Source organism: Solea senegalensis, linkage group LG11 (assembly GCF_019176455.1).
Source record: "Solea senegalensis isolate Sse05_10M linkage group LG11, IFAPA_SoseM_1, whole genome shotgun sequence".
NCBI classification, from domain to species: domain Eukaryota; kingdom Metazoa; phylum Chordata; class Actinopteri; order Pleuronectiformes; family Soleidae; genus Solea; species Solea senegalensis.
This window is the reverse complement of record NC_058031.1, coordinates 3260403-3271119: the sequence shown is the minus strand read 5'-3', so window position 1 is coordinate 3271119 and position 10717 is coordinate 3260403. Positions and strand designations below refer to the sequence as shown.

The window sequence follows — 10717 nt, the reverse complement described above, 5'->3', positions numbered from 1 at the left end:
CCTCCTGTGTAGAACGGTAGAAGATGGATGGATGAGTCATATACCAACATAAATGTAAACATTTTGTATTGTCATAAACACACATTGTTGCAAAAGGACACAATTTTTGCAGCATTCTTCACATTATGTCTTTGCACAATATTTACGCATAACATTTGTGATAGCTAGCACCATGGTATGCTAGCTTCTGTTAGCTTACATTTAGCATATGTGGTTTACCAGTAAGCTAGCAATTAGAGCTGAAACAATTACTTGATTATTAATTGGTTTGAAGCTTTTTGTCATTGTTAAAACAATGATTCAGCTTCTCAAATGTGAATATTTTCTGGTTTCTTTGCCCCACATAAAGAAACCACACAACATTTTCCGACATTTTAAGGACCAACTGATTACTCGATTCATCGAGAAAATAATCAACAGATTAGCGATTATGAAAATAATCGTTAGTTGCAGCTGTAGTAGCAATAAACAGAAAACTGATTCAACACAGTGTGAAACATTCAATACATGAACAAATGAACATAAAAAGTAAAAACTTTAATTAGCAAAAGGAAAAAGCACACATATACAGCATATATACACACAAACTCGTGTCAGTATTATGTGCTGAAAGCGTTTCCGGTTACGATTGTCAGGCACGACAAACAAAGAAAAAGCAACAGTTATCGTCACACACACACGCGCACACACGCACTCCCGTCAGTAAAACTGAATTTCAGTGGCTAACATAAATACCATTCATCGCCAACGTTTTTCTTTCCGATACAGAAACACCTAGTTTAAAACTAAGTCATGCTGTTATGCCCCAGAAACTCAGCAGTGCTACAGTAATCTCTTTGTGGAGACGTGGGCAGGTGAGAGAAGAAGAAAAAAAAAAAGCAACTGAGCAGTGGATCAGAGATCAGGTCACATTGTGATTGCTTTTCGCAAAATGGAGCAACACTGGGATTAAAAACTCAACGACGCTTCACATTCCTCAAACGTTTCACATTGATGAAATAGATAAGAGCTGCATGTGTTGTGGCTCAGAAACTCAGTAAATTTAAATAATCGCAAGGAGGCTAGATTCCATCCCAAAAAACAAAAATGCCCAGAAAAGATCAGTCAGGATTATGCACATTTGAAGGGTTCATCACTTATGAGGACGGCGTTTCAGTGGCAGACATTTTCACAAAATGACAAAGCTACACAACCTAACAAAGGACGGTTTCTGTTCAAAAGAAAAGGAGGGAGAAGATTATCAAGTCGTTTTTCTGTCATAAAAGGCTGTGGTTACATCCTGAGTTATTACATCTCACATCAAATATGTTCAATCGTACACAAACCAATGTCACACAAACAAAAACAGAAGCTTTTTTTTTTAAAGCACAAACAAGTGATTTGTTTTTTTGTTTTTTATAAAACAAAACAAAGTACACACAAAAAAAACAGCGCTATAATAATTCTTGACTGATCTTCTATTCTGAAAAAAACAGGCAGACAATGGAGGCGACAGTTTTGCAGTCAGACGCCGCGGCATTTGTCCGCAGTGACAGAGGCACATTCAGTGAACATCAACTGGCTTTAACTGTCATTCTCCGCTTCTGAAGAATAGAGACCAGACTGAACAAAAGGGGCTCCATCAGGTCTTGTAGTCTGGAGAGTAGAGACGAGACCTCGGGCTGCTGTTCGGGTCAGTCCTGGGTATCGAGTGGTTGAAGGAATTCATCGCTGGAGAGCCTAAACCTGAAAAAGGAGCCAGATATCATTAATAATAATAATAATTGCCTGGGTGAGTAGAGCAGCTACAGCAGAGTAAAGATTCACTTTATCATCATCACGATTGCACCACACACTACAGGATATAAAAAACTACAAGATTGAAAAAACAACAGTACATCACACAGTGGTGCAGTTATCTACACTTCGCAAACGAAAGCAGAACAAACGAGTGTGCATGAGGAAACGTGGTCGACACCGCCTGTCACTCGTGTGTCACAGAATGACGAGACTTTCTTCCAGCTACTTTTGTAGTCGCCGTTTTCAAAGCTCGGCTCGTTTCTCACTTTTGTTCCTCTCGGAATCGTCCTGACATCTTCGTACAGATTTTCAATCACTCAGAGAGCTGTTTCACAAACGCAGAATTAATTTATCCAGATAAAAGCAGGCTTGATGTGAGTGGATCAGTCCATCAGTCACAATTTTGCATAGGCCGAGCCAGGATTAGAACATGCAGCTATATAAAGTCAAAATTCAGACACATACATGAACATTTACAGCTTTCAGTTTATTATTATTGTTATTATTATTGTTATTATTATTATTATTATTATTATTATCTATTCATTGGCCAATTTCTTTTGTATCAATTGTTATCAGTAGATAATTATATTTATCATAGGGCTGCTTGAAAAATCATAATCATTATTTGGGTCAAAATTTAAATCACATTTATTTAAAATTATTATCCGTAGACTGGAATTAAAGTGGCTCTGAACATGAAATGTTGAATGAACCATATGTATTTACCCTATATTAATATAGGGTAATATAATATTGTGTATATTGTATATATCTTTACTCACACTGCGTGTTTAACCCGGGGATTCCTCTGAATGCCTGTGTTCTATTGCCGGATGACGAGCGGGAAGGAAGTCAGACACCGTTACAACATTAAGCATTATTTTTATGTTTCCCTATAGGAGGAGATTTAAAGCCCATGGAAATGTTTGTGTAAAGATGTTGTTTCTGTTTTCTCACTGTACATATGCTGTTTTACAGTCTGTACTGTACATGTGTTTATGTTCAGTTTTTTTAACTAAACTGTGGCCAGCTGTTTTTGAAAGCCCCCCCCCCAACTAATTTTAATGCAGGTTAGTTAATTTGATAAATAAAGTGGGTCTTAAATAACAGGGAACAGGTTTAGTTTGTGATCAGAACGATGGCTGACTGAACAGATAAAACACCAGGATTATTTAAACCTGGCTGATAACCTAGTCTATAGTCTAGGGCTGGCTGCACAGACAGAGTAAATCTCCATGGCAACCTGAGCCACTGCTTTTGTGAAACCTGGGGCTTAATTAATACAAGATAAGAGGGAAATCCCAGCTTATTCCATGATCTATGGTTTTGCGGAACAGCCCTCAGAGATGGCTTCAGTGATTGAGCAGAGGTTTAAGAACAGTAAAAGTTCCAGACCAGGAAGGAGAAACTGTCATTACCTCTTCATAACACCTTCTCTTTATTAGTTTAAGTAAATAAAGACTAAAGTTTGCTTTAGTCTTTATTTACTTAATAGCCGAGTTGGGGAAAGTGTTGCTACAGTATGACGGCGTCCTACCTGAGATGGACGGCGGTGTCGTCGTCTGGATGAAAGCAGGGTGATACGTTTGCTGCCTCGGAGTGAAAACTGAGTGAAGAACTGCACAGAGGGAAAAATAAAACAGCTTTAGAACCGTGGAGAGCTTCAAATTGCCACTGCAGCCTACGGACACAAACAGATCCTGTCATGTTTTGACTGCACTTCATTTCTATTTTTTAATAAACCTGTCACAGTCTCTTTCACAAACTGACCCAGTGCTGCGATGAGATGATGCAAGTGCCCACTTTCATCTACACAGATGAGATATGCATTATTTTTTGATGCTTCCTTTTTAAATAAAGAGTGGAGAAAATACTACAAAAATAATAAATAATAAACCCACAGAGCCTTCTTCCGTTTTCAGTCCGAGATGAGACTGAAAACAGTTACATTTACCAGTGCTGATTGTTAACCATCACAACATTATACTTATTATATTATTATACTTAATCCAATAAGCATGGCGCGTTGAACAGAGACGACGTGACTCACCGATGACGATGATGGCTGTGCCGGCCAGCAGAGCAAACAGGGTGAAGAACATCATCTGGTAGCTGTTGATGAAGCTGTGCAGTGAGTGGTCTCCCTCCCTGTTAACAACTGGAGGAACAGCTGCTGAGACAGAGCGGCAGAAGAGATAACAGGCTGTCAAAACCTCTTCCAATTGCCCAGAACATACGACACCCTAACACACATGAGCTATGGCACGGTGGGATAATGAGGAGTGTTATGGTCACTGAAATCTGGATGGAATGATGGTTCATACAGATGGCAGACATTCAGATTATTGAATAAAAAGCGTCGCTTGTTCAGTTGCAGTCTTCCCTGGTGCAAAAATTACAATGGCTGTGGTAATCCATGGGGAAAATGAGTGTGTAACTTTGAAATATGAACAAATGTCTTCTTACATTTAAACCAAATAAGTTCACACAGAGCTGATTACGTGACTGTCAGCTGCACAAGACTCAAGCGGTGCTTAGATCTCTGACATTTCAGCATCACTGTGCTGGTAAAGTGACATGACTGTAAAGACGCTGGAGTTTGACCGTAACGCCAAGAGGTGACCACGAAAAGTTACAGAAGTTAATTCTAAACGCTCCCTCAGTCACGTCTGATATTCCTGTGGCTGAATGCTGTGGCCCATATGTTTAGATGATCTTTCTTTCTTTCTCTTTCTTTTATCACTCCATCTGATGAAATATAACTGTTTAATGACAACAATACAGACAATTGCTAGTTATTGAAGAATAAAGAATTTAATTGTATTAATCCCCTTAGGGATCCTAGAATTAGGAGCAGTGGGCTGCCACACTGAGTAGCGCCCGGGGAGCATTGGGGGTTGGGTTGCTCAGGGGTACCCCAGCCCTTTTTGACTGGGTGGGGATTTGAACCGGTGACCCTCAGGTTACAAGTCCAGTTCCTTTTCCACTTGAACACAAGCTACTGAACAACACTAATAGTACGTCCCCCTAATCTACATTTTATGTCTGCACAGCGGTATTTTCAAAAAAATAATGTACAAACTAAACATTAAATACAAGAAACAGATCATCAAAAAGTAGAAAAAATAAAGCTATAATGACAAATATCAAGTTTCTGAGAACAACAATGCATCATTTGCAATGATTGAAAGATTAATAACATTTATCCAATGCAATGATTAAAAAAAAAACAGTAAATAACGGCTGATTAATTGGCCTACCTGTACTTGACAGTGCCCGTTTTTAGTTGAAGGATGTACCTTACAAATAATGTTAAATTGTCTGTCTATCTATCCAATATTAAATCTAAAATGTACTGCTGTAGGATTGGGCAACATGGATGGCAAATTAATGACCTAGATTACAACTTTGCTCAAACAACTTTTTCAAAAGGGTGAAAGCCGTATTCATATTTCCTTTAACGCTGCACATTAAATACACACAAAATGGCTGCTGAAGCAAATGTATTTGTCATATGCAATGAAAGAATATCTGACCTTGCAACGGAGCGCTGGAATCAGCTACATGGATCAGAGTGACCGGGATGAGGAGACTCTGGCCAGAGGAAGTGCTGCTTACGGATATGGCAGCGGAGACGGCAGCCTGGGGGTCCACGGCACTGACGGTGTACTTTGAAAAACTGGGGAAACCAGTATGTTGCTCCCTCTCTTGCACAGCGATGTTGGCAGAAGTGGACACCACCTGCAGATGGCAAAAAGTGAATGTCAACTTTCCTCTTTAAAAAGCAACCGTTCATAGCTTCTCTTTTGGTAACCGTGTTATTGTCTGACCTCCATGTTGGAAAGTGTGGCAGTGTGGCCGTACACTGTGAGCTCAGCTGACGGATGCAGGTTTGAGAGCAGCAGCTCAGTCTGGTCAGAGTAGAGTCCTGGCTCGACAGACAGCCTGGCACTGACTTGTTCCCCAGAGAAATCACAGCCCTCCAGGCCTGTTTTCACCAGCAGGTTTGTCATGGACATGCTGAGCACACGGGTCTGTTGGTCAGATATTGGCTGCAAGGTCATGGAACATGTGTAGAGACCTGGGGGAGAAGAAACGACAGAGGCAAAGGTAATCGTTCAACATGAATTATCGTTGCGTGCGTCTGGGACAATGGATGTGTGGGATTCTAGTGTCAAGGTGGACTAAAAAAAGTATGTTCTCTTAATCTGTCGGGGAGGATCGTTTCTCAATGACACCCTCCCATCAGGATCTCAGTGGGATTCAGCCGAGTGGTCACAACCTTGTACTCGCACAGCAGTTGCCCCCTTTGAGATAAGCCCACAACTTAGTGAAATCCCAAACCCCAAACACAATTATACCAGTGCTTTCAAGCATTAGGGAGTCTCCTCAGCTCAATATGTCACCCAGACACCTTTTATAGGCCTTCCTAAATTAATTCCACGGTCAATGCAGGTATTGATTATGCCTTTGTAAACAGCATTTCCCCGCCCCCTGTGATGAGCATGCATATGAACTCTGTGCTGAGGTTTAAAAATCCTTTTATTTTTAAAGTTTAGAAAAAATATTCAAACTAAAACTAGTGTATATACATTGGTTTTGTGAACCCAGATGAACTCTCTTTTTATGAGGGGGGCTTTCCACCAACATCGATCTCAGTGACAACGTCAAGTGTTGGTGGGTCAAAACATCGCTTTGGTGATACATCGTCGTCCCCCCTTGTGCAATATGATAATCGGTAAGGCAAGGCAAATATCGATATTTTAATCAATAAATCAAGGCACTCTAAAGTAAACAGTCCCTGCCAGTTTCACTCATCAGGTGTCGCTACTTCATGTCACCTCAGGAAACTTGGACGGAAGTTACCTGGCCAAAGAAGAGGTAGTTTATAAGGGATAAGGGCATAGAAAGCTACATTAAGAGATGCTCCATCCACATTCAAAACATAGACTTTATGCACTTTGTTCTCTATGTTGTGAATAAATAGAAAAATCCTGCACTTTTAAATTTTCATGGATGTTTTGTTTTCTTCAGATATTGTGATGTATCACTATATGATTGCCTTGCAATGGATTGATTATCACTGCATCAAGTGATTGCCACCTCCTAGTATTATGGTGGTTACTATTCTGTATCTTTTATATCAGTCAATCAATCTTTTAATAGATCCAAATGATAAAATAAAAAAAATAGTGGACAGTGTTCCAAGTTGTTAAACGTAAGGTTTGCTAAAAACACATGTGGCTAACAGCTGTGCTAACATCCGGGAGATTGTCACGTATTGTGCCAGAAATGATGCAGAAACTTGCATTGCTACAAAAAACGAGGAATACAAAGAACACGTCTTGTGTTGCCACCAATGCAGATTGAGGTCAAAGCCATTAAAACTGGCGTGCATTGCAAAGTAATTTGATCTGACCTGACAGTGAAAACCCGATAAATACATTCCGACTGGTCACAAATCAGTTTAAACCCTGATTTCAGTTGTATAGTCTTACCTATGCTGGTGTCAAAGCTGATGTGTGTTTTAAAGACATCGCTGACAGGGAAGTCAATGGCATCGCTGGTGAAGCTGAGTTGGCAGCTGACTGAAGTCTCTGGCTGTAGTTGAGGAATGGCTTCAATCTGAGCAGACGAACAGGTTCCTGCAGGGCACAACGCGCTGGCATTAGACCCACAACACATCTGTGCTTCATTACTCACGTTTGTAATTAAACACAAACGGTGTAATGAATATTAATAATGACTGACATCAACTTGTTTATTATTCATGAGATTTTAAAGCAGAAATAAATTGACATTAATGGAAATATATACTTGATTAAAGAAAAGACAAGCCAGTTGATGAATAGACTGGAAACAAGGGGGGGTCATGGGAAAACAACTTTAAACTTGCATTTATACAGATTGAGTGAGGTGTTTGTTAGTGATCTTAAGAGGTGTGGCAGTCTAAACTAATATGCTGCTTAGTAGAGCTTTATTTTTCAGTATTATTTTTCAGATTGTCTGGATGATGGGAGGTTCAAAGCTTACTCTAAAGTAGACAAAAGAGCAGCTTGACCCACTTCTTTGGCCAAAATATGAAAAGGCCCTCCCTAAATTTTAGATTTATTTCATCATAGTGTGATGCAAACATGGCCATAACAATGGTCTCACTCTCACTTCTCCATTTTAAAATAATATATTTGTGTACAAAAGACACTGCATGTGAAAACCCCCTAAAAAATGCTGACCTATCCCTTTAATTACAGTGTACTGATTATTCAGTTTGACTTATTCAGTTTAGTAGTTAATATAAGCCACTCCACCAGGAGGTGTAGTGGCTCAGTGGTTAAGACCGGTATGCTGTGTGCAAAAGAAATCATGGTCGCAAGTTCAACTCCACCCCTGGCTGATTGTACTCAATTCCCTTGTAAGTCGCTTTGGATAAAAGCATCTGCTAAATGTAATATGTAATAGTAATAGTAATAGTAATAGTACCAATAAGGTTGGTTCCTCTTTCTCTTGTGGTGAGTAGGACCTTTGCCTCCTTGCCGGTTCTGACCGGCACGGGCTGTGCCATAGCCGTCGTTCTTGTAGCCACGCCCACCGTCACCTGCAGAACCGTACAGTGACAGAACATAAATAAATCATAATGCAAAACATAATTTAGGTGTGAGCTTATTACAAATGCATTACCATTTGCATCCATAACTAATTGGTTACATCAATCACAAACTGTCAGTGAAACAAACTCATTAAAAGACAGTCGAGTGTTTAGAACGCCATTAGTGCCACGTCTATTGGTCGTCTTCTTTCACACTGATAAAAACGTTCAAAACTCATGAGCATAAAACGCGGCAAATCTCATTAATTCTCACTCGAGGGGGAGGAGGAGAGGAAACTGGACAAAGTGCAGTGACTCTCCACTGCTCGTACCACCAAGGATGAGAAACACAGTAATGGTAATGTTATGCACACGTTAAGACAGAAATATGTAACTGAAAGGTGATGATGAACACAACGTACACCTGCTGTACTTTGATTCTCGTTATGATGAATTGCTGGAGGACTGATGCAGTGGGAGAGAAGATTAGACTCTCTGGAGAATTGAGATGTCGTGCGTGGAAATAGAGAAAGCAGAGAGATGGTGCTGCATGGATAATTACAGAACTCAGAGCTCAGGCTTCTTGGAGCTCATTCATCAAACCCGTGAGTAAAAGAAAAGAAAGAAAGAAAGAAAGAAAGAAGTATACATACAGGGATATAGCATGCTTTATCACACTTGTTAAGACGGCAGTCATTATCTACAGAGGACATACCTCTCTGTAGGTTTTCAAAACACCAGGTATTTCATAGTAAACCGTGACTGTCCCAGAGTCTCTGGCCACGGCGGCGCCACTTTTAGGATCCAACTGAAGAATGCCATTAGCTGACGAGCTCCATGTCCCATGAACACCTGCAGAGAAAGAAAAGATTATGTCCAGCTTAGGGGGAAAAAAAAAAATAAGAAAAAAATAAGAGTACTCTCTACAAAAACATCCCACAGGACTCCCCTCTGCCAAGTAAAGCACAACAATTCTATTGTACTTGAGATTAGAAGGTGTTTTATCCCTAAAGGAAAGCAGACCCAGAAATACAGATATACAAGAACACAATAGATCATACATAACTACAAAAAAAATTGTTATGTTACAGCATTAATCATTGCAATTAGTTAGAAATATTTAATGTGCCCTGATCTCCATCTCAAATATCGGCTGGGAGCCTCTCTGTGCATATGTGTTTGAAATAATTGTTCGTATTATACGCATGTTTAACGAACAGGTAGAGAAGCAACATTTCAACATTTTGTTTGCAGTTTGACACACTGTGTACATACACACTGGTTTTTAGCTACAACCCTTCACTTCCTCTCCCTCTTTCAGTGGTTTCTGCAACCTTACACACCTGGTGTCAGGTCGTCTTTGTCCTCTGAACTTCAGTAAAGATTATTTAAATTAAAGATAGTGCAGCGCCATTATCTTGGTAAATACAAGTATCTGATCAGGACTCGGTATCCGCGAATACTCAAAAGATTGGACACAGTGCATTATTAATGTAATTAATGCAGCTCCTGTTTTGTTAACTTTCTGTGGCGGTGTATTCTGGTGGAGAACAGAAAATGGAAGAGCTGAACAATGAAGTTAACAGAAAAGAACAAACACCAGAAGTTGGTATTATATGACAGGTGTACACAGTTTCACAGGATGTGTGGCTGGCTACGACAAAAAAAAAGAGTAGGTGCTGTGTTACATTAAAGTGTGCACATGATGTGGTTTAGTGTTGCAGGTGAAGAAGAGAGAGAGAAGCACAGCAGCAGATATAAGCCCTGCAACCTCCAGAGAGGACAGGTAGAATTGATTCATGTAATTCATGGATATGGGGACAGGGTAGGAGAAAGGAAGGGGACAATTAATTATTTTACATTTGATGTAGTGTTTCAGAGAGGTAGTTAAATTTACACTCACACTCAGAGAAAAGAGGGATGGCAGTGAGCTTAAAAACAGCCAGTAAAGACTTGGAAAGGAAAGGAATGGTGTGATCACTTCAGGAGGTTTAATCCATGTTTTCGAGTCTCAGATGGTGTGGATTGGCTACAGTGGCTGAATGAATGTGTGTTTCACATTTTGAAGCAGGGGGCTTACAATGAAAACAAGGACGAATGGCTCCGCCCACATACATCGGATGCATAAACAAATGAAGAGAGAGTGGGAGAGTGGAAGTGTGAGAGTTATGAAAGAGTGTTTACATTCTTTCTGGTATGTGAATGCCACTGCAGTTGCCTGACACAATGAAGTAAGGGAGGGGTGAGCCCTATTTGTTGCTCCCTGCAGTCTCACCATTAGATGCTACTAATCATTATGCACTAGACCTTTAATATTATATATAATACCTTTAATAAAGTATTTCTATT

General features: G+C 40.0%; 1 protein-coding gene across 1 annotated transcript in view; it reads right to left on the bottom strand.

Moving 5' to 3' along the window:
• Positions 1–516: 516 nt before the first annotated feature.
• Positions 517–10717, bottom strand: part of nup210 (nucleoporin 210) — a 32994-nt gene continuing 22793 nt past the window's right edge. The window contains exons 33-40 of the mRNA XM_044038811.1: positions 9084–9220; positions 8263–8377; positions 7281–7427; positions 5613–5863; positions 5319–5523; positions 3833–3952; positions 3320–3400; positions 517–1725 (exon numbers count right to left, since the gene is read on the bottom strand). Coding sequence (XP_043894746.1) covers positions 1622–1725; positions 3320–3400; positions 3833–3952; positions 5319–5523; positions 5613–5863; positions 7281–7427; positions 8263–8377; positions 9084–9220 — 1160 coding nt within the window. The 3' untranslated portion in view covers positions 517–1621. The remainder of the gene's footprint in view (positions 1726–3319; positions 3401–3832; positions 3953–5318; positions 5524–5612; positions 5864–7280; positions 7428–8262; positions 8378–9083; positions 9221–10717) is intronic.